This window comes from Thalassophryne amazonica, chromosome 13 (genome assembly GCF_902500255.1).
Source record: "Thalassophryne amazonica chromosome 13, fThaAma1.1, whole genome shotgun sequence".
NCBI lineage: Eukaryota > Metazoa > Chordata > Actinopteri > Batrachoidiformes > Batrachoididae > Thalassophryne > Thalassophryne amazonica.
Window position 1 is genome coordinate 45961662 of NC_047115.1, and position 24796 is coordinate 45986457.

At 42.9% G+C, this 24796-nt stretch overlaps 1 protein-coding gene across 1 annotated transcript in view; it reads right to left on the reverse strand.

Moving 5' to 3' along the window:
- sft2d1 (SFT2 domain containing 1) overlaps positions 1 to 24132 on the reverse strand; it is a 59484-nt gene extending 35352 nt beyond the window's left edge. Inside the window, exons 1-3 of the mRNA XM_034184234.1 lie at positions 23931 to 24132; positions 21517 to 21603; positions 13784 to 13872 (exon numbers count right to left, since the gene is read on the reverse strand). Of these exons, the coding sequence (XP_034040125.1) occupies positions 13784 to 13872; positions 21517 to 21603; positions 23931 to 23999 (245 nt within the window). The 5' untranslated portion in view covers positions 24000 to 24132. The remainder of the gene's footprint in view (positions 1 to 13783; positions 13873 to 21516; positions 21604 to 23930) is intronic.
- Positions 24133 to 24796: the final 664 nt, after the last annotated feature.

Here is a 24796-nt window from a genome sequence, read left to right on the forward strand (position 1 = left end):
GTAGTACCCTTTTGGCTCCCTTGAGCCCAGATGATGGACATATGTTTTGTCCCTCGTGTCTTGGGATCGGACACCTGAGGGAAGCCCTGACTGGCAATGCCTGCCTTAATTGTGCCAGCATGCCACTGGCAGAGAGATCTGCTAGACTTGCGGCATTGGAAAGTGGAATATCTAGTGCGACTTTGGCCTCCAGCCCCAGGAAGGAACCAAAGCGCCGTAAACGCCCACATGGAGGAGCCCCTTCTGCTAAAAAGGTTACTCATGACCATGCTTTGGCTGAAAAGGTCGAAACGTTGACTTCTGAGTTTGCTCAGATTAAGTCCTTGCTTCTGTATCTACAGCCTAGGGATGCAGTGACAGTTTCTGTTGTCCCTAATGAGGCTGATCAGACCAATGTAGTTACTCAGCAGGAGGAAGATGTCATGTCTATTACTGCGACTGATTCCTTGTACATGACAAGTGATATAAACTATGTGGAGGATGAGAGGGGTCTTTCTCCAAGCCATTCATTAGTGGGCTCGCACACCTCGGAGGCAGAGTCCCTGCCGCAAACCGGACCTGGACTATCCTTTGTCAAGCAAATTGTTCAGTTGGCTTTATCCAGGCTTGGGGTCGACAATCCCCCTACGGAAACCACCGCTTCAAGTGCCTTTTTCAAAGTCACTCAGAAGCCTGAGTTCAACGTTCCAGTTTCACAGCCATATAATCGAGGAACTCCACCGATGTTGGGCGGACCCCAAATCATTGACCCATCTATCACAGGACTGCAGAGCCCTTAGCTCTACCTGTGATTCGGCGCAGTATGGTCTGAACCGTATGCCCGCCGTTGACAGCATTATTGCGAACCTGGTTGTGGCTCCAGCTGATGCTGCTCGGCCGGATGCCCGCTGCCCACATCCTCAGTGTAGGGTCACTGATGACCTCCTCACCAAAAGCTATGACATAGCTGCTCGCATCAGTCACCTAGGCAACTCACTGTCCATTTAGCCCTTGCCCTTTCAAAGTCTTTGAGGGAGGCAGAGGTTGATGATGCTACGCAAAGTCTTAGTGATGCCTCACTCCAAACCTTTGCTTATATGTCCAGAGAGCTTGGAAGACTGATGTCAACCCTTACCATCACTAGATGGCAGGCGTGGCTTGCGCAGTCCCCCCTGTCTGAATCCTGCAGAGGCACTCTCCGTTCGCTGCCAGTTCTTCCAGGTCAAGTATTTGGACCTGCGGCCCAACAAACTTTGGAGCGTGCTGTTGAGGTTAGTAAATCTCGGCAACAGCATGTTGACCTACAATTCCAGACCTCAGCCAGTCAGACGTGCTACAGCTTTTCACTCTACATCCAGGCTTCCGCCAACTTCCAGAGCTGCACGTGCTTTTGCAGTTGAGGGCCAGCTCTCCCAGCGGCCTGCCTTTCGGGAGCCTACGGGCAGACCCCCGAGAACTGAATGGTTTCACAGAGCTTCCAGTAATCGCGCCCAGAGGTCCTCAGGGATGCGAGGCAGAGGTGGTCGGGTCTGACTGCCAATGTTTGGCCCCCAGCCGTTTTTCACAAAATCAAGTCAGCCACAGGAAGGCTCAAGTTCAAGACCCATGGGTCATTTCAACCTTGTTCGAAGGTTACAGAATTCAGTTCAGATGTCGTACTCCAAAGTTCAATGGGGTGAGGATGACTGTTGTCTCCGACTCGGTGCAGTCTGCTGCCCTACAACGGGAGATTTTGGAACTCCTGGAGAAGGGGGCCATAAAGCCAGTTCACAGTTCAGACCAGCTCAGGGGGTTCTATTCAATTTACTTCCTTGTTCCAAAGAAGGATGGCGGCTTTCGTCCTATCCTCGATCTCCGACGTCTGAATCGTTATATCAAAGTGCTGCAGTTTCACATGCTCCGCACAGTAGACATCCTTCAAACTATCACTTCAGGAGACTGGTTCACAAGTGTTGACTTAAAAGACGCCTATTTCCATGTGCCAGTGGCACCTCATCACAGGCAGTTTCTCCGCATTGCTTTCGAAGGTCAGGCATACCAGTTCAGGGTGCTTCCTTTCGGCCTCTCTCTCGCCCCTCGTACATTTACCAGATGTATGGCTGCAGCACTAGCCCCACTGCAAGATCTTGGATTAAGAATCCTACCCTACTTAGACGATTGGCTTGTCTGCGATCCGACTCAGGAGCAGGCACACAACGACACAGCTCTTCTACTGAACCATGTCTCTCATTTAGGACTCACAGTGAACTTTGCAAAGAGTTCTCTTGTTCCCAGTCAACAAACGACCTTCATCGGCATTGCCATCAACTCCCTGACTAGGACTGCATCGCCATCCCCGCAGAGAGTGGACGATGTAATTCGTCTCGTCTCACACATTCAACGGGCTGTGACGCTGCCTTTTGGTTTGCTGCTCCGGTTGATGGGCAAATTGACTGCTTTGGGACTTCTGTTCTTACGTCCCCTACAGATTTGGATCAACAACCTAGGCCTCAACTCAAAGTTGCATCAGCACAGGTTTGTACGACTCTCCAACCAGTGCCTTCTGCACCTCAAACCCTGGGGGAACGTGGACTTCATCTGCAAGGGTGTCCCTCTAGGCTCCGTTCCTTCTCGCCGAGAGGTGGTTGTTACAGATGCATCACTCAAAGGTTGGGGGGCCTTGTGGAACCACAGGATGGTGAGGGGTGTCTGGAGTCCTCAGGAGAGACTCCAACACATAAACGTGCTGGAGCTTCGCGCTGTGCGACTGGCTCTCAAGCATTTCCTCCCGGCCCTGAGAGGAAGACATGTTCTTGTCCGGTCGGACAACACGTCAACAGTCTATCACATAAACCATCAGGGGGGCACCAGGTCCAATCACTCATTGGCAGAAACTCGGAAGCTTCTTTTATGGGCGTTGCCTCACCTTCTAAGTGTCAGAGCAGTTCATCTGCTCGGCGTACAGAACAGCGCAGCGGATTTACTCTCCAGACAGAAACCAACACTGGGAGAGTGGAGACTGAACCCGATTGTGGTCCAAATGATCTGGCAGAAATATGGTGCAGCGGAAATGGACCTTTTCGCTTCAAGCACCTCGAGACATTGCCCACGGTGGTACTCCCTCTTAGAACCAGACAGCCCGCTGGGGCAGGATGCATTGGCTCACCCGTGGCCGGATTGCCTCCTTTATGCCTTCCCTCCTCTCCCGCTGCTGATGTTGACACTGAACAGGATAGATCAGAGCAGCCACAGGGTGCTGCTGGTTGCTCCATTCTGGCCTGGGAGGATTTGGTTTCCCATGATTTACAAACTCCTCGAGGGGGAACCTTGGGCTCTCCCGGAGAGAAAGGATTTGTTGTCACAGCTACAGGGGAGGATTTAGCACCCTCACCCAGAACGTCTTCAACTGTATGTGTGGCCGTTGAGGGGCCAGACTCCTTGTTAAGTTCTTGTGACCAGGCTGTTGTTCAGACTATCCTTAATTCATGTGCTGCTTCTACCAGGGCTTTGTATGACAACAGCTGGAAGCTGTTTGCGCGGTGGTGTGAGAAACAAAAGTTAGACCCGGAGCGTTGCCCTGTGCCTATTCTCCTCAAATATTTACAAGAACTGCTGGAGAAAGGACGTTCTGTTGTTACCTTGAAGGTTTATGTTGCTGCAATCTCTGCCCGGCATGTCTACGTTGATGGTCGGTCAGTGGGTTCACACCTCTTAGTGTGTCGTTTTTTAAAAGGTGCTCTACGTTTGCGGCCTCCAAGGCTTGCACGCGTACCTTCATGGGACCTTCCTCTAGTCCTGGAGGGTTTAAGCTTATCCCCTTTTGAACCAGTTGAAAGTGCTGATCTTAAATGGGTGTCAGTGAAGACTGCCTTTCTACTTGCACTGTCTTCGGCTAAGCGGGTGGGAGAGCTCCATGCCCTATCAGTCGCTGGGGACTGTTTGCAATGGAATTCTGACGGATCTGGGGTTACGCTGTGACCTAATCCGTCCTTTTTACCCAAGAGAATTTCAACTTTTCATGTTAACCAGCCAGTTTCCTTGGCTGTGTATGTCCCGCATTCTGATCCAGGATTATCTGTTTCAAGTTCCCTGTGTCCTGTCCGAATGCTGAAGCAGTACATTAGTGCGACTGCCGGGATCCGGAAAACGGATGCCCTATTTGTGTGTTACAGTGATCACAAAAGATGCTGTGCTGTCTCAAAGCAGCGACTCTCGCATTGGGTCGTGGATGCCATTTTACAAGTATACAGGTCCAGAGGTCTTCAGCCTCCTAAGGTTACGTGCCATTCCACCAGAGGGGTGTCCACCTCCTGGGCTGCACTGAGAGGTGTCCCTTTAAGTGATATTTGTGCTGCTGCTATGTGGGCTTCGTCCTGTACCTTCGCTTCCTATTACAGACTGAATGTGGCTGCTCATCCTGCGCTGACTTCGGCTGTGTTGTCTGCCTCCACTCCCCACTGCTGATGCGAGGTGAGTGTGACTCTTCGTGACCTTGTTGGTATTAAGTCATCCAGGTGCTAAAGCACCGCCCTGTGGCGGTCAGGAGGAATGAAATAGAACAAGAGTTACGAATGTAACTACGGTTCTATGAATTCCGGATGACCGCCAGAGTTGCTTGTCATTCAGAGTCTTGCGAGTTCGTTCCGAAAAGAAGCGAGCACTGGGTGCGTCTGGTATATAAAGACAACCAGTGACGTCACCCAGGTCACATTCAATGGCGTGACTTTGTTGGTATATATTCTCGACCTCTGTGCTGCGCACATGTAGTTATCCAGGTGCTAAAGCACTGCCCTCTGGCGGTCATCCGGAATTCATAGAACCGTAGTTACATTCGTAACTCTCGTTTTCTAGTTTTGCAGATAGTTCTGGAGGAAATCACTGAAGAAATTAACACACTGAAAATATGGTTTGACTGAAACAAACTGTCATTAAACTTAAATAAGACAGGGATGAAATGGAGGTGTAAGAGTCACTAGGTGTTCACAGGAAATGCTTATTAATTTCTGTATGTATGTATTTATTTATTTATGTATGTTCATTGTTAGTTGCCTTTATATTTTCTGTTGTGTTTCTATTCAGGTTCTTTTTGTAAGCATTAGATTATTAATATATAAACAAAAATAAATTTAAGAAATATTATAATTTGAAAACAAATGCACCCAAACGTGATGACAGCTTCAAATGCGCAATGCTAACTTTTAACATTGAAAATGCCATAGCCATGCTAACGCATTAGCATCGCTCCCATTTTTAAGTTATAAAATACATCTATCAACTGTTTCAGAAGACCATAACAGGTCAGTTTAACTTAGCAAAGGTAAATAATACTCTCAGACGTATGCTCTTTAGGGTTTTAGCAGGGAAAAATTAAGCGAAAGAAAGAAAGTATAAACGAAACAACAGATCGAAGCATTGCTTCAATCTGCGAACCACTGTTTTGATTGGTTCAAGGTTCAAAGCAAAGCCGCGCTGCAGAAAAGTTGATCACGGACCCCCTGCAGGGTCTGTAATCAATGTAGAGAAATTATTTTCCTGACAAACACCCCCAAAACAACGGCCACTCTGAAGGACCGATAACAGAATCGTTAAGCACAAAGCTTATTGATGTCGGTGGATCGAATAATTTCTTAACGATACCCGAAAGGAACCGGTTCTCGATACCCATCCCTAGTCGCAAGTGTTGCAAATAGCAAATTTCGTGTCTATTTTTGACACCGCAAAAAAAGTCCAGACCGGCGAAGCCATTTTGAAACTACACATGCTCTTGGCTGGGCATGTCATGACAGGACCAAGCGCTCCCTGCGCTGCTGCCCGCACTGCTGTGATCGGTCCTTTTGATCGGCGCATTTTGCCAATCACCGATCAAGGCATGATTGGCCGATAATGATCGGTGCCCGATCGATCTGTGCACCTCTAGTTACAACAGCAGAAAATGCGTAACCACTCATTCCTGGGCTACGGCAACATGTACAGTCACACATGCACATTTTATATACAGGCTCTACATTAATGCAACTTATATAGAGACACAATGATATTCACTCTTTGGTTATGAAAAGGCACCAGATGTTATCTGCACACAGATGAGAAAAAGTATGCAACTCTTCTCTGTCAGCCTCATTTAGCTCGAGCTAATGGCAGTGGCTAAAGTTCCAGTATTAATTCAAATAGTTTATGCGGTGAAAATGCAACATGTTTGTGTTACAGAAAATGCTCTCGTAAGGTTTCTTAAGTTTTAAGTAGAACCAATAGTTTTTGTTTGCTTGCTTTTTTAAAGGCTCGTTTGTCCTAATTAAATGGCAGATGATATGAATTATATAAATTTGCCCAACAGTAGGAATTTTGATTATTCCGGTCAACTGTGATCGCATTTGTTGACGGGAACAGTGACTCATAATTGAGAACCACAAGCCACGGTATGCAAAGAATAAATAAATAAATCACCAGATCAAGGCCCTATTTTATTTCATCTGTATTGGGTAAATTAAACCAGAGTCATCATAAAAAGCACACTCATGTAGTTTCTGCAGCGTAGAGCTAGTGGGCTGAACAGTCATGGCAGCTGCTGCTTCAGTACAGAGCCACAGTCACAGTCTGCACTTTCTGTTTTAAATACGCCACAAGCTTATCGACAGCACAAGACAAGCCAGTCTCCCTCTGCTTGATAAGCATGAAGCAGCAAGAGGAGGTACTCACAGCTGACATGGTTAAATTTTTACAAAATTCATGAATGACCATCTTCACATCTCATCAATCACACCAGCACACCAGCTCCGTAAACGGTGTGTGTGATATGATATTTCTCTCGGCCAGTAAGGTAGCAGTTTCCACGAAAAATAAAGGGTTCTTCCTCCTTGTTATGCCTTTCTCCCGTTTACAGACAGTTTACAGGGGTGGAACCAGGGAGATGAAGGGAAAGGGCCCCGTCCCCCTGGCCAGAGTAAAGGTCCACTTTTGAAACCATTTTAAAACACATTTTTACAAACAAAAATGATTATGCAGATGAGAATTAACGTTTTTTTTTGTTTTTTTTTAACAACTAAAACACCAACCAGTCTCCATTACTCTTACAATTGCTGTAAGAGTAATGTAAATGTAAAGACTTCTCCATTACTGTTACAATTCTTCTCTACATGGAACTGAAGAGATGTATAAAAAAATTACTCAATTAAAAAATAAATAAATAAATAAATAAATACAAAGATTAAGAAGCAGACTGAATGGTTTTTTTCTTCATGTATGGCAGAGTTGTAAAAGTGACATGCATACAGTGGCTTGCAAAAGTATTCAGCCCCCTGGTATTTCACACATTTTAATTTCTTTATGACATTTCAAATACAAAAAGTAAACCAGGCTTCTCAGTATAAACATTTCTAAAGTTATCTTCCTTAAACTCAAACTGGAAGTAAATCTCTACAATCTGACATAAATTAATTAAAAATATAAAAGCCAAGACGATGGGCTGCATAAGTAATGGGCCCCTTTGGTATAATACCTGTAAATAATCAGTTTTATTGCCAGTTTTCTTCAGACGAGTCAAGGATGGATACATGAACATTTCCATGTCACTGAATATGTCTTGGACTTTTTTTTTTACATCAGTTACAAAGAAATACAAACAGTATGGCACTCTATGGTAAATCTGTGTGGAGTAGACAGTTCTGAAAAACTAAGTGACTGTGCAAAAAGGAGAAGAGTGAGGAAAGCCACCAAGACACCTAGGCAACCCAGAAGAAGTTATAGGCTTCTGTGGCTGTGATTGGAGAAATTGTGCACAGTGCAAGTTTTGGATTTTATATCCCCAATTATACAGTTTCATGATGAAGTGGAGCAGCCCCTTGAAATACCAAGGGGCTGAATACTTTTGCAAGCCACTGTATACAATGGATTGACTTTAATGGTAGTTGTGCTGAAACTAGCATGTTGCCTGTGGGGAACCACTGGCTCTAGATTGGGTAGTGTTTATAAAATAGGTAGCTGATATGTTTTCAAGACTGGTAATAAATTGTGCAAAGTTTCTATACTGAGTTGGAATGGCGTGTGAGTCCAGAATGTTTTTAGACCCTTTGACCTTAGACCTCAAAATTTTTTTTAGAAGAACTCAACCCTTTTATTTCCTGTTAGTAAGTCCCTTCGGCTGCTCCCTTGTTTGCACTCAGAGTGGCCACAGCAAATCCAAGGTGGATCTGCATGTTGAATTGGCACAGGTTTTACGCCGGATGCCCTTCCTGACGCAACTCCACATTACATGGAGAAATGTGGCAGGGGTGGGATTTGAACCCGGAACCTTCTGCACTGAAACCAAGTGCATTAACCACTTGGCCACCCCCCCTGTTAATTACTTAAATTTTTAATGTTATTCACTGTCTTAATATATCTATAAATTGTTTAGTTTCTTGTTATCATATGCACACTATTCTTATCATCATCATCAGTATTATCATTTTTACTTCTATTTTGTCATTTGATTTTTAAATGAACCACAATGGAAATAAGTGTTTTCACTTTCTTGTGTCATCCATGTATTTTTAACATATTTACAATAACTTACTAAGAAAAAGCACGCATGCACTCACACTTGTAAGATATAGATGATTTACTGCCCCCTGCTGGAATGGCATGCAAGTCCAGAATGTAAATATCAATGTCCAATGTTCAGTGTTGTTAGCCAATATATGTAGCTTCTCTAAAAATATTAGTCCTATCAATGTTCCGTTTTGGCGGCGTTCATCCTTGACCCAAAATACATAAGTATATCAAACGGCAAGTGACAGCTCTCTACAGTTTGTGCGTGACCAACGTTGCAGGCACACATGCAGAGGTTTTTGTCTTTTCTACATTCTGCTATAAGCATGTGCTTTTAATTTGATACACAAAGAGATGGTAGCGGAAGACATTAAAGGCACTACAATTTTCACTTACGAGGGCTGTCCATAAAGTATAGGTCCTTTTTATTTTTTTCAAAAGCTATATGGATTTCATTCATATGTTTTTACGTCAGACATGCTTGAACCCTCGTGCGCATGCGTGAGTTTTTCCACGCGTGTCGGTGACATCATTCGCCTGTGAGCACTCCTTGTGGGAGGAGTCGTCCAGCCCCTCGTCGGAATTCCTTTGTCTGAGAAGTTGCTGAGAGACTGGCGCTTTGTTTGATCAAAATTTTTTCTAAACCTGTAAGACACATCGAAGTGGACACGGTTCGAAAAATTAACCTGGTTTTCAGTGAAAATTTTAACGGCTGATGAGAGATTTTGAGGTGATACTGTCGCTTTAAGGACTTCCCACGGAGCGAGACGTCGTGCAGCGCTCTCAGGCGCCGTCGTCAGCCTGTTATAAAAGCTGAAAACCTCCACATTTCAGGCTCTATTGATCCAGGACGTCGTGAGAGAACAGAGAAGTTTCAGAAGAAGTCGGTTTCAGCATTTTATCCGGATATTCCACTGTTAAAGGAGATTTTTTTTTAATGAAAGACGTGCGGACGGGTCCGTGCGTCGGGACGCAGCCAACGCGGTGCGGCGGCACAGGAAAAACACCTCTGTTGGAAGCCTTAAGGACAATTTGGAACATGTCCAGCTGTTAAACAATTTCTCATATACTCACTCCACTGAAAGCCATCAAAAGCTGCCTGGATTTTACAAATGGTTATCAACACGGAGGTGTTTTTCCTGTGCCGCCGCACCGCGTCCGCACGTCTTTCATTAAAAAAATCTCCTTTAACAGTGGAATATCCGGATAAAATGCTGAAACCGACTTCTTCTGAAACTTCTCTGTTCTCTCACGACGTCCTGGATCAATAGAGCCTGAAATGTGGAGGTTTTCAGCTTTTAACAGGCTGATAACGGCGCCTGAGAGCGCTGAGCGACGTCTCGCACCGTGGGAAGTCCTTAAAGCGACAGTATCACCTCAAAATCTCTCATCAGCCGTTAAAATTTTCACTGAAAACCAGGTTAATTTTTCGAACCATGTCCACTTCGATGTGTCTCACAGGTTTAGAAAAAATTTTGATCAAACAAAGCGCCAGTCTCTCAGCAACTTCTCAGACAAAGGAATTCCGACGAGGGGCTGGACGACTCCTCCCACAAGGAGTGCTCACAGGCGAATGACGTCACCGACAGGCGTGGAAAAACTCACGCATGCGCACGAGGGTTCAAGCATGTCTGACGTAAAAACATATGAATGAAATCCATATAATTTTTGAAAAAAATAAAAAGGACCTATACTTTATGGACAGACCTCGTATGGTACCCAGAGCATGACACAAGTCACTCATGGTAACAGCAACATAACGCTTAACTAAACTTACAAAACCAATTGAACTACATAAACAATAAATTAATAACACTAACAACACTGTTATACTAACAAACACTGTTATACTAACATGAACCACAATAACATTTAACCCTCTGGGGTCCGAGGGCATTTTTTGGACAGCTCACTCGCCTGGCATAAATGCTTTATTATTGCTGTTAACAGCCCTCCCTGCATCCCACAATCAAGTTTTATGTCTCTTTTTTCAGGACAACCTGTGCTTTCAGAATATATATGTTTTTGTTGTGTTTTATAAGTGTAATAAAGGTTTACAATCAAAAATAGGCAAGGATAAAATAAAGCGAAAAATAATTTTCCACACACATTTATTCCAAACATACAGCAAACAATAAACAACTGTTTTGACACTTTATAAATAATTTATAAAGGTAATTTGAGGTCTTGTGTGAAAGACTGTAAAACAAAAAGGTCCAAACAATAAACACAAATGCACATTTTGAACAATATGTACAAAATGGTCTATGCGTTTTGTTATTTTGATATGCTTTATGAGAGAACGCAACAGAGTTATCCAGTAACATTCACATGCAAACTAGTGGAGCAGTCCTGATAATTACACACTCTGAGCATGTGAGATTGTCATCAGAGGCTCTCCATCTGCTTTCACTTTCGCTGTGCGTAAAGGCGCAGGGCAGACTGACTATGTACTAATAGTATGTACTCATTGGAGCACCCAGGGGGCTATTCAAACGGGCCAACTTGTAACATATCACTCCTGAAAACAATCTTTGGCTTTTCACGTGAGGTAAATCTGCCCTACAATTGGATTTTGGAAAACCATGTGATGGTGAACCAATTCTGATTGGACACTCACATAGCGCACATCATCACACAGCTTCTATGAGGAGTACAAAGATGGCCGATGGCTGGCTCGAACGACCGCAGAGTTAACTTTTCAGCAAAAAAAAAAAAAAAAAAAAACGTAAATTTCTATCTCATATCATTAAAAAGTTATTTATAATTTAGTAAAGCTTGGTCTTAGAGAATTAAAACCCAAAACTCCCGTGAAGCATTGCAGCCCAATGTCCATTGTTTGTTGATTAACTAAAACTGCAAATTTTTCAAAAAAATTTTTGTCCTATCAACTTTCCATTTTCGCAGCATTCATCTATGACCCAAAATAAAAAAAGCATACCGAACGGTAAATGTCAGCTCTCCCCGGTTTTGCCATGATCAAAGCCATACACATGCACGGATGCATGCACACAGAGGCCACTTGGCTATTATAATAGATTTATACGTGGGCTGTCAATAAAGTAACGGTCCTTTTTATTTTTTCAAAAACTATATGGATTTCATTCATATGTTTTTACGTCAGACATGCTTGAACCCTCGTGCGCATGCGTGAGTTTTTCCACGCGTGTCGGTGACGTCATTCGCCTGTGAGCACTCCTTGTGGGAGGAGTCGTCCAGCCCCTCGTCGGAATTCCTTTGTCTGAGAAGTTGCTGAGAGACTGGCGCGTTGTTTGATCAAAATTTTTTCTAAACCTGTGAGACACATCGAAGTGGACACGGTTCGAAAAATTAAGCTGGTTTTCAGTGAAAATTTTAACGGCTGAGAGATTTTGAGGTGATTCTGTCGCTTTAAGGACTTCCCACGGTGCGAGACGTCGCGCAGCGCTCTCAGTCGCCGTCGTCAGCCTGTTCAAGCTGAAAACCTCCACATTTCAGGCTCTATTGATCCAGGACGTCGTGAGAGAACAGAGAAGTTTCAGAAGAAGTCGGTTTCAGCATTTTATCCGGATATTCCAGTGTTAAAGGAGATTTTTTTTAATGAAAGACGTGCGGACGGGTCCGCGCGTCGGGACGCAGCCAACGCGGTGCGGCGGCACAGGAAAAACACCTCCGTGTTGATAACCATTTGTAAAATCCAGGCGGCTTTTGATGGCTTTCAGTGGAGTGAGTATATGAGAAATTGCTTAACAGGCAGGACATGTTCCAACTTGTCCTTAAGGCTTTCAACAGAGGTGTTTTTCCTGTGGCGGAGCGTCGCGGCGGCTGCGTCCCGACGCGCGGACCCGTCCGCACGTCTTTCATTAAAAAAATCTCCTTTAACAGTGGAATATCCAGATAAAATGCTGAAACCGACTTCTTCTGAAACTTATCTGTTCTCTCACGACGTCCTGGATCAATAGAGCCTGAAATGTGGAGGTTTTCAGCTTGAACAGGCTGACGACGGCGACTGAGAGCGCTGCACGACGTCTCGCACCGTGGGAAGTCCTTAAAGCGACAGAATCACCTCAAAATCTCTCATCAGCCGTTAAAATTTTCACTGAAAACCAGCTTACTTTTTCGAACTGTGTCCACTTCGATGTGTCTTACAGGTTTAGAAAAAATTTTGATCAAACAAAGCGCCAGTCTCTCAGCAACTTCTCAGACAAAGGAATTCTGACGAGGGGCTGGACGACTCCTCCCACAAGGAGTGCTCACAGGCGAATGACGTCACCGACAGGCGTGGAAAAACTCACGCATGCGCACGAGGGTTCAAGCATGTCTGACGTAAAAACATATGAATGAAATCCATATAATTTTTGAAAAAAATAAAAAGGACCGTTACTTTATTGACAGCCCACGTATACTTCAGTATATAGTTACTGTTTATGCTTCAAATTATACCACAATATGAACTTTAGGCTATACGGTCCAGCCCGTTTGTTTATTACTAATTTGCAGTAACTGGGCAGTCATTATTTGTTTAAAAAGTGTCCAAAGTACAAGCCCACGTTTTCATCATGACACGTTACTATAGACACTGAAATGCCAAAATAAAATGCCCACTCATAGTCCCACATTTAAAGTTGTATTCCATATATATTTTTAACCACTTAATTTATAAAAATAATTATCTTTGGCACCACTATATTTTGTTCCTTAGTATTTAAGTAAGGCACACCAAATGTTATAATAGCCAATACAATCCAAATTATATAATAAACTGTTAAGCTCCAGTCAGTCATTCTTCTTCTGGCAAGGCAAGCCCTTATAAATTTCATTTACATTTAAGGTAGAACTACAGATTGTGACAGGAGCATTCTCAAAAAGCAAAGGATGGTTGGAACATTTTATTTTGTATAGAATGAGTATAAAATATATAAAATTGTCACTTTTTGAAATTACCGACTAAAAAAATACATTTTCCTCAATATTCTTATTTTCTGATATGCACATGTATTTATGTTCAAGTAGTACACACTGTAATTCTGTGATACATGACAGAAATAAAAGGTACTTTATAATAGCTAGATTTCAAGGCAAAGAAAATTTGTGGAAATGGGCTGCACTTTAATGATAACCATATGCTGTTGTCCTAGGTGAATGGGTTACCACTAGTCAAAGAAAGTAGAAGGAATAAGCAGTAATATGTAAAGGACTTTAAAGATGTTATTGATTGGGGGGGGGGGGGGGGCAGCAATTTTAAACAATTTTAAACATGCTGTTCTAATGGCAGTGTGGCATAATGGTAAGTAAAGTGTGATGCCAAGTACATCCTTACCTGCCAAGAGCTGCAATGTTTCCTAATGTGTAGAAGGTAGCAAAAAGCTTCACGCCACTTCCTCCTGGAATAAACAGCAATGCTACACCCTGACCAAAGGCAAAAAAAATGTCACAATCAAAACTCTGCAGAACAATGATTCTGCAACAACAGTAAACCTGAATTAAAAACAACAAAACAAGAACTAGAGCACTGCGCTCAGAGCACAAACCTCCAACGCTAGTTTCCAATTCCACAAATTTTTACCTTGGAAAACATTTTCAAGGTCAAAGTCCTCTTAGAAGTGGCTTTTCATAAGATAAATTAGATGTGATGAAATGTCAGGAGTATGTATTTAGTTCATGCACTTGAATCAAAAGTTTTTTGTGGTGTTGTCAGGTTGTTTTATTTTTTTTCCCCAACTTTTTCAGTTTCTGAAGTCTTTTTCAGATAATTTTCACATTATTATCTCTGCTATGCACAATTTCTCATTGCTTTTTGACACTTGGTTTCCAACTAACTGGAAGATAGACAAACAGGCATAAAATCTGAACCTCCATCAATTTTGGTGGTGTAAGTAAATCCATAACAGGAAAAAAATGAGTGACAGAGGCACTTTCGATTGAGACATAATGCAAAATGTACACCAAATGGGTGTACAAAGTCTTTGTCAAATTATGTAAGAGAGTATGATTGAGACCTGCTGTATATGTAAGGTGTTTTGACATGTGTTTAGTAATTTGGAGAACAAACTGACTAAACCTTTAAATAAACATACATCAGCCAACTTCATAATAATCATGAGAAATGGGACAGGGTAACATATATACATACATATACACACACACACACATATATATACACTTGTATAATATATTATATACATTTATAAATAGATAAGATGATGTGAGAAGACAGGATTCCAAAGCCAAAAATCTTAAAGTCCCAACAGCTTGTAATAGTGCAGCAGATAACTGAAACAATCGTGCAAATGGTGATACAAGCACCAAAGTTGGCACACATGCTCCTTAGACATTACTCTTTTGAAAAAACTGACTGGCCACTTGAATTTTCAATAGGCGGCTAGGTAGGGGTCAATTGAAGAATTACACAGGGGTCAAAAATAAAAATGCTCAAATTATTTTGAAAACTACACTACATTATTTGTCTTATCGTAAAAATTCCAAAAAGGTATAGTTTGGACTATCTATGACTGAATGATCAGGAGCTATTGGGTAAAAACAACAAAAATGGTGACAGAGGTCAGTTTCAGTTTGTACAGGGGTCAAAAGTTAAAGTTCCTTCACTTTTGGTAAAAAGTGATGCAAATTATTGGTTGAGCTAATAGGATTAATAAATGGAATAGTTTTGATTGTACTGAATGTTTGGTCTCCAAAGTAAAGGTCAAACAAGGTCAACATCCATTGGATTCTATGACATGTGACATATGTTACCCTGTAACATGATAACTAAGCATGATACATGGTCCAAACTATTCCTTTTTAAAACCCTGTTAACTCAACTATTAATTTGCATAATTTTTTACCAAAATTGGAGCAACTTTAACTTTTGACCCCTGTACAAACTGAAACTGACCTTTGTCACCATTTTTGCAGTTTTTACCCCATAACTCCTGATCATTCAGTCATAGATAGTCCAAACTATACCTTTTTGGAATCTTTACAATCAGACAAATAATATGGTGTAGTTTTCAAAATGATTTGAGCATTTTTTAATTTTGACCCCTGTGTAATTCTTCAATTGACCCCTACCTGGCCACCTACTGAAAATTCAAGTGGCCAGTCATTTTTTTTTTTCTCAAATGAGTAATGTCTAAGGAGTATTTGTGCCAACTTTGGTGCTTGTATCACCATTTGAATGATTTTGCTCTAAATATTCTCTTAGCTGCTGCACTATAAAGTTTACAAGATGTTTCAGTCATAAAACCGTTCAGACACTGCGAGGATATGCTTTAAAAAAAACAAACAAAAAAAAACACCCCTCAACAAGTCTGTAAAGTTTGCTATGGACTATTGGGGGCGGGAAGACCATGATATCTAAAAGAGCTCCAGGCTGATATAGAGTGAACTTTTTACAAGGCGGTGTAATGTCACTGCACCATTTCAGTCAACGAATCAAATGGACCAAAATGTGTCAGCCTCAGAGAAGTAGAAGACATTGATTTTGCAGTTTCTGACTGCCATCCCCTGATTTCGCACACAAAATTGATCACAACAGAAACCAAATAGAAATAAATAAATATTCTGGTTCTTAGATGCACCTGGAAGCGGACATGGATTGTTATGAATCGATTTACATATGTCAATCATTTTTATCAGCATTGATTACAGAGGACAAAACACAGCTGCTGGCCACAGTTTGTTTTTTTTTTTTTGTTTTTTTTTTAACTGCTAATGTACATTTTTATGCAAGTCAATTTGCCATACAAATACATTACATCCTCTCTGTTTTCCTCACATTCCAATATCTCACTTACTCATCTTCAGCCGCTTATCCGGGATCGGGTCACGGGATTCCACTATCTGAATATTATTAAAAGGTATGGTAGTGGATAATTTGTGTAGCCTTCCCCCCCCAAAATTACATGAAATCCTCCTTGCAATGCAACAGCAACCAATTAATTAGATTCTTTGACAACATAACAAAAAAGTCACCCGTCAAAGCTCCAGGGGTGTAAAAAGTCCAACCAATCATCTAGCACAAACCAAGACAAATCAGTGGCTCATTCCACTGTGACAAACTCTCTTCTTGCGCAGCACATACCAGAAAATTTCATGCACTTGTCCCGCATGACCAGAGTCTATGTCAAAGCTTTGCTCAGCCTACTCAGTGGTTGCATTGTCAGTTTTGTGATTTCAGTAGTTGTTAAATAAGTCATTTTAAAAAAGAATTTTTTTTTTTATATATATATATATATATATATATATATATATATATATATATATATATATATATATATATATATATATATATATATAGGGTGCATCTTAGCACAATACAGCAAGCTAATTGCACAATGGCAGAGAACGTTCCAGGAACAGAAACAAAAGAAAGTTTTTGAGAAAGCTACTAACAGAGAAAGGGCAGATGCAGCAAGGTCTATAACCCAGTTCAGACTCCAAATTTTAACTGGATTTGATTGGAATTCACTGCGGTCTGAGCACAAATGCAGCTTCAATGTGGCTAGCTCGGGACCATGACATCAAGCTACCTCCGTGCGGCCGCAATGTCTTCTCCAGGAAAGCAAACAATCTTCTTTCTCTGCAGTGCCTTATCCCCACACAGATACACACAAACATATACGAGGTCTGTTAGAAAAGTATCGGACCTTTATATTTTTTTCAAAGACCATATGGATTTGAATCACGTGTGATTGCATCAGCCAAGCTTGAACCTTCGTGCGCATGCGCAAGTTTTTTCACGCCTGTCGGTTGCGTCATTCGCCTGTGAGCAGGCTTTGAGTGAGCACTGGTCCACCCCTCTCGTCGTTAAGGAAATGGTGGAATGATTTGGAGCTTTGCTGCATCAATTTTTTCCTGAAACTGTGAGAGACCTCCAGGTGGACACCATTCGGAAAATTAATATGGCTTCCAGGGACGATTTTATGGGGATTACACAGATTAAGGAGTGCTCCAGCCGGTTTAAAGACCGTCCACAGCGTCAGAGCGTGGCGCGCTCCGAGCGCCGATCAACAGGCTCAAACCCCGCTAAAACAACCAGATCATTTCCAACATGAAGGCTTTGTTGATCCGGGACGTCGTCTGACTTTTACAAAAGGCAGAAGGCGTGGACATCAGCACTTTTCGGCACATTCTACTGTTACAGGAGTTTTTTTTCATGGAAAAAGAAGCGGATGAATGTGCCACCGTGCCGCTCATGGCGCGGGACAAAACCACCTCCATGTTGGTCTCTCAGGACGGCTTTCAGGTGGCTTTCAGACGGCTTCCAGTGGCTTTTCAGTCGTGTGAGTATCCGAAAAATTGTGCATGAGCTGGACATGCCTCAACATGTCCTGTGAGGCTTCATCATGGCGTTGCTTTGCGCCATGGGGCTCCGCCGCATGGCGCACTCTCTTTCCATGACAAAAACTCCTGTAACAGTGGAATGTGCAGTTCATTTCTAAACTGGACGCTGTCTTGATCTGGTATGTCGTCTGACTAGCACAGGAATTGCAGAAGACGTGGACATCAGCACTTTTTCGGCACACTGAGACAGACGTGCGGAGGAATTCCGCGCGTCGCGGCAGAGCCGCATGGCGCAAAGCCGTGATGAAGCCTCACAGGACATGTTGGGGCATGTCCAGCTCATGCTCAATTTCTCGGATATTCACACAACTGAAAAGCAACCGGAAGCCATCTGAAAGCCGTCCTGAGAGACCAACACGGAGGTGGTTTTGTCCCGCGCCATGAGCGGCACGGTGGCGCATTCATTTGCTTATTTTTCCATGAAAAAACTCCTGTAACAGTGGAATTTGCCGAAAAAGTGCTGATCAAAAAAAAGTGATGGAAAAAAAGCCCAAATCATTCCGCCATTTCCTGACAATGAAAATCCGCCAAGGGGGTGGACCACTCCTCACTTAAAGCCTGCTCACAGGCGAATGACGCAACCGACAGGCATGGAAAAACTCACGCATGCACACGAGGGTTTAAGCTTGTCTGACGCAATCACACGTGATTCAAATCCATACGTTTTTGGAAAAAAATAAGGTTGGATACTTTTCTAATAGACCTCGTGTGTGTGTGTATATATATATATATATATATATATATATATATATATATATAGGCTTGCTTTCCAAATGTTGACTTGAGTCCGAGTCATTGCGTCAGCATGCATCACAGCACGCCTCATCTGATCCATTGTAACAAGATGTTAAATCTATCATGAACATACTTTTACAGCTGCTTATAAAGAAGAAATGAATATGCAACTGTTTTACCAAGCTATTAAAACATTACTAATACTTACTTTTTAAGCTGTTCCAAATATGTTCCCCAACTCAGCGCACAACAGAAAATGATTAATACGCTACAAAATGATTATTTTCTAGACAGCGCCTGGTGCACAAAGCAGGTGGGATTGTACGAGACCTGTTAGAAAAGTATCCGACCTTTTTATTTTTTTCAAAAACCATATGGATTTGAATCACGTGTGATTGCATCAGCCAAGCTTGAACCTGCGTGAGTTTTTTCACGCCTGTCGGTTGCGTCATTCGCCTGTGAGCAGGCTTTGTGTGAGCACTGGTCCACTCCTCTCGTCATTTTTTATTGCGAATAAATGTCTGAACGATGTGGAGCTTTGCTGCATCAATTTTTTTCCAGAAACTGTGAGAGACCTCCAGGTGGACACCGTTCGGAAAATTAATATGGCTTTCAGGGACGATTTTATTGGGATTACACAGATTAAGGAGTGATCCAGACGGTTTAAAGACAGCCCTCAACTGCTGAGAGCGCGCAGCGCTCCGAGCGCCGATCGACAGGCTCAAACCCCGCTGAAACAACCAGATCATTTCCAACATGAAGGCTTTGTTGATCCGGGACATTGTCTGACTTTCACAAAAAGGCAGAAGGCGTGGACATCAGCACTTTTTTGGCACATTCCACTGTTACAGGAGTTTTTTTCATGGAAAGAAAAGCGGAGGGACGTGCCACGGAGCCGTTCATTACGCGGCACAAAACCACCTCCGTGTTGGTCTCACAGGACGGCTTTCAGGTGGATTTCAGATGGCTGTCGGTTGCTTTTCAGTCGTGTGATTATCCGAGAAATTGAGCTTGAGCTGGACATGCCCCAACATGTCCTGTGAGGCTTCATCACGGCGTTGCTTTGCGCCATGCGGCTCCACCGCGACGCGCAGAACTCCTCCCCACGTCTGTCTCAATTTGCCGAAAAAGTGCAGATGTCCACGTCTTTTCACAATTCCTGTGCTAGTCAGACGACATACCGGATCAAGACAGCGTCCAGTTTAGAAATGAATGGCACATTCCACTGTTACAGGAGTTTTTGTCATGGAAAGAGGAGCGGAGTTCCGCGCGTCGCGGTGGAGCTGTATGGCGCAAAGCAACGCCGTGATGAAGCCTCACAGGGCATGTTGGGTCATGTCCAGCTCATGCTCAATTTCTCAGATAATCACACGACTGAAAAGCAACCGACAGCCGTCTGAAATCCACCTGAAAGCCGTCCCGTGAGACCAACACGGAGGTGGTTTTGTGCCGCGTAATGAACGGCTCCCTCCGCTTTTCTTTCCGTGAAAAAAAACTCCTGTAACAGTGGAATGTGCCGAAAAAGTGCTGATGTCCATGCCTTCTGCCTTTTTGTGAACATCAGACGACGTCCCGGATCAACAAAGCCTTCACGCTGGAAATGATCTGGTTGTTTCAGCGGGGTTTGAGCCTGTCGATCAGCGCTCGGAGCGCGCCACGCTCTCAGACGCTGTGGGCGGTCTTTAAACCGGCTGGAGCACTCCTTAATCTGTGTAATCCCCATAAAATCGTCCCTGAATCGTCACTCAAAGCCTGCTCACAGGCGAATGACGCAACCGACAGGTGTGAAAAAACTCACGCATGCGCACGAAGGTTCAAGCTTGGCTGATGCAATCACATGTGATTCAAATCCATTTGGTTTTTGAAAAAAATAAAAAGGTCCGATACTTTTCTAACAGACCTCGTATATGCATGGTCCTTCAGATGTCAGAAAACCATCACAGCGACCATTACAGCAGAATTTATGTTCTCTGTAGTGACATACCAGGTTAATGAATTGAGCGCAAAAAGTTAAATTTCTGTGTGGTTATGAATTAAATCCTTTGTAAAATAATCACACAATTTCACATTTACCTGTTTAAAGCCAGGTGGATCTCAGCACTTAAATAATCCTTCAAGCTGCCTGTTATTTCTCCTCAGTAAAGATAAAACACAGCCAGGTTGTTCTTGTTGCTCCAGCAAGCAGAAACACCCCATACACAAAAATGCACACACGTGGCTTGAATTTGGCTTGAGCCTGATTGAGTTTGGATGCGGAGGAGCCAGATATGAAAGACAGGTCTGTACGCTATCAGGTTAGAAAGCAATCCAGCTTGAATCTGGCTTGAGCTGGATCCAACGGTGGTGACAACACATTTCCTTTGCGTCTGTGTACTGTGACCGGCTCTGGCTGCAGCCTTGGAAGATCCCAGGGGCGAAGGTGATTGGTTGCTTAAGTTGCCAGCTCTACAGCGCTTCTCCACCCCAACCTCACCCCATCACAGGGCCTTGGAGAAACATCTGCTGGCCAATTCAATTAATCATGTTGGTAGTGTGTTGAGATATCAGCCATGAATGGGACAAGTGGTGATGTAGGTTACTGCGGTGTTTTGTAGTTATGAGAACAATGTATCCAGTTGTCTTTATATGTGAACAGGCAGTGAGGGTTCTTGTGCTTTGGAGGATGGGCATTGGGCTTAGACTTTTCTGACTGTGTACTTTCAAAATCTTGCTTACTCATGCTGGTTTTGTCCAAGATATGCTACCATACATTTAAGCATTGAAAGTTCATGTTACTCTTTTTAAAAGGGTGGTGTTTGCACTATTACTCTTATAAATCTAACATTAATATGGTTTCTTGACTTTATTTCTGGGATAATGCATCAACGTCCAACAAAAATATTTACCATAACAGGCCTGTTAGCAATGCTAAGATATGTGCTGTACAATCCAGTCTTGATTAGTCTTTCCAAATTAAAAAGTATAAACACTTACAAGTATTGAGCACAAAACTCCTGCAGCAAAACATATGACAAATCCTTTGACTCTGGTGCTGTAGCTGAGTGTGCTGGCATCAAGGACCTGTTGAAAACAACAGCAGGATGTTAAAAAGAAAGAAAGAGAGAGAGATCAGCAGTAAAAGCCACTAGTGCAGCAGATAAGTGAATATTTACTGAGGGATCCTTCAAATGGTGATGCAAGCACCAAATTTGGCACACATACTCCTTAGACATTACTCTTTTAAAAATGCCGGGTACCCACGTGAGCTTTCAATAGGCAGCCAAGAAGGGGTCAATTGAAGTATTACGCAGGGGTCAAAATCTAAAAATGCTCCAATCATATTGAAAGGTATTCCATATTATGTGACTGATCATAATGACTCCAAAAAGCTATAGTTTGGACTATCTGTGAATGAATGGTCTGGAGTTATGGGGTAAAAACAGCAAGAACACTGAGAAAGGTCCATTTCAGTTTGTACAGGGGTCAAAAGTTAATTGCTCCAATTTTGGTAAAAGGTGGTGCAAATTACTGGTTGAGCTAATAGGATTAATAAATGGAATAGTTTTGACTGTGTTGTGTGCTTGGTTTGCAAAGTAAAGGTTAAACAATATCAGCATCCATTGGATTCTATGACATGTGACATATGCTACCCTGTAACATGATAACTAAGCATGACACAAGATGCAAACTATTCCTTTTTAAAAACATATTCACCCAACTAATAATTTGTGTAGTAAGTCAAACCTGTTTCCAGTGCACGTTGGCCTCCGCCAGAGCTGCCCTTTGTCACCGGTTCTGTTCATTATTTTTATGGACAGAATTTCTAGGCGCAGCCAGGGTGTAGAGGGGGTCTGGTTTGGGAACCACAGAATCTCGTCTCTGCTGTTTGCAGATGATGTGGTTCTGTTGGCTTCGTCAAATCAGGACCGTCAGCGTGCACTGGGGCAATTTGCAGCCGAGTGTGAAGCGTCCGGGATGAAAATCAGCACCTCCAAATCCGAGGCCATGGTTCTCGACTGGAAAAAGGTGCTTTGCCCTCTTCAGGTCGGTGGAGTGTCCTTGCCTCAAGTGGAGGAGTTTAAGTATCTCATGAGTGAGGGACGGATGGAGCGTGAGATCAATAGACGGATCGGTGCAGCATCTGCAGTGATGTGGTCGCTGTATCGGACCGTTGTGGTGAAGAGAGAGCTGCGTAGGGGGGCAAAGCTCTCGATTTACCGATCGATCTATGTTCCAATCCTCACCTATGGTCATGAGATTTGGCTCATGACCGAAAGAACGAGATTGCGAGTACAAGTGGCCGAGATGAGTTTCCTCCGCAGGGTGGCTGGGCGCTCCCTTAGAGATAGGGTGAGGAGCTCGGTCACTCGGGAGGAGCTCGGAGTCAAGCCGCTGCTCCTCCACATCGAAAGGAGTCAGTTGAGGTGGCTCGGGCATCTTTTCCGGATGCCCCCTGGACGCCTCGCTGGAGAGGTGTTCCGGGCATGTCCCACTGGGAGGAGGCCCCGGGGAAGACCCAGGACACGCTGGAGGAACTACATCTCTCGGCTGGCTTGGGAACGCCTTGGGGTTCCCCCGGAGGAGCTGTGTGTGGATCGGGAGGTCTGGGCGGCTTTGCTTGAGCTGCTGCCCCCGCGACCCGACTCCGGATAAAGCGGAAGAAAATGGATGGATGGATGTAATACATAATATTGGCCGCCTATTGAAAGTTCACGTGGGTACCCCGCATTTTTAAAAGAGTAATGTCTAAGGAGTATGTGTGCCAAATTTGGTGTTTACATCACCATTTGAAGCATTTTTTCAGTTATCCGCTGCACTACTACAGACTTTGGCTGTTACATTCAGATGTGTTCAGTCAAATGGATGAAAGCCAGCTACAGCATTATCGTAAACACACACACACAAAACTAGAAAGACAACACAGTCGTTCTATCACAGTCACAATATACTTGGTTTAGGAAACTAAAACAAAGCCAAAGCGTAGAGCCTAAAGAGACAGACTCCAACTTTTCAAACACATCACTTTATAAAATCACCATACTGAAATCGGCACCTTACCTCAATAGTGCCTCCTAGTGAACGCGTGTAAAAAAATAAAAGTATCAATGTACACACAAATATAATTAACACCCTTGTTAATTTGAGGAAATGTAAACCCTATAAACACTCAGATGTAGAAATGACAGTCTTGCAACGGGTAGTTAGCTGGCTAGCTACAGCTAAGTGACCAACAATGACAGTGGAAACAAGCGGCGTCATGTTTTTACAACAACACAAACAAAATATAGCGACAGGTACAAAAGTCTTTTATTTTCACTTTCCTCATGCAAATATCTGCTGAGAATAAACGGCTGTTACTGTCTGTGACAGAGCGTTAGCATTAGCACTAAGTGTCAACTTTAAGTTACCTGAGCAGTGAGACCCAACTCTTCATTTTCCTCTCGGCCGCTGAGCACACGGCGAAGCTTATCCATCATTAACGGCCTAAAACGATAATTATACAATCACAATATCGCCCGACCACCAAGCTGCTCTTTCTGCGCTGAAAACTGCTCGCAACTGCAAGCAACTTTAACTTCCTGATCTCCAAACTGTGACGTTCGTTCGAAGCAGAGCTCGACACATGTTTCGAAGCACAATATCAAACCAAGTTTTGAGTGATAGATTTGTCGAGATTTTTTTTTTCATTCCTCATCTTCTCGGCATGTTTCAAAGACCCAGCTGGCAAAATTATGAACACCTTATAATGTGGGAGAACTTCCATTCCACTTACAAATGTGAGATTTGCCCATAATAATCTTGACAGGTTGTTCATAAAATAAATATTTAAAACGGTGTATGTTGTCCATTTTCAAGTTCAAGTTAATTTATTCCAGACATGTCAGAAACCATATGAACAAAACATTATAAATGCACCCACATCTACATATCTTTAACACCAAAGAGATTTAAATATATCCATACATATACACATACAGACATACCTACATATTGACATATTTACATATACACATACTCATAATTTTTTCCCATTTCTATCTTCATGTTTCCTTTTTTGTGAATATTTACAAATAAAATAAATAAAGGTAATCAATAGTAAATTAAATAAATAATTTTCCTAATGTTTATACCCTGTCTATATACCCATACTTTGCACATATAATGTACCTACACACACGTGAATCCAAGTACACCCATATCAATATGTCTGAAAATGGGTAGGAAGAAATATAACTTATTTAATCCTACCCCTTCTCCAGTGTTTATTACCTTC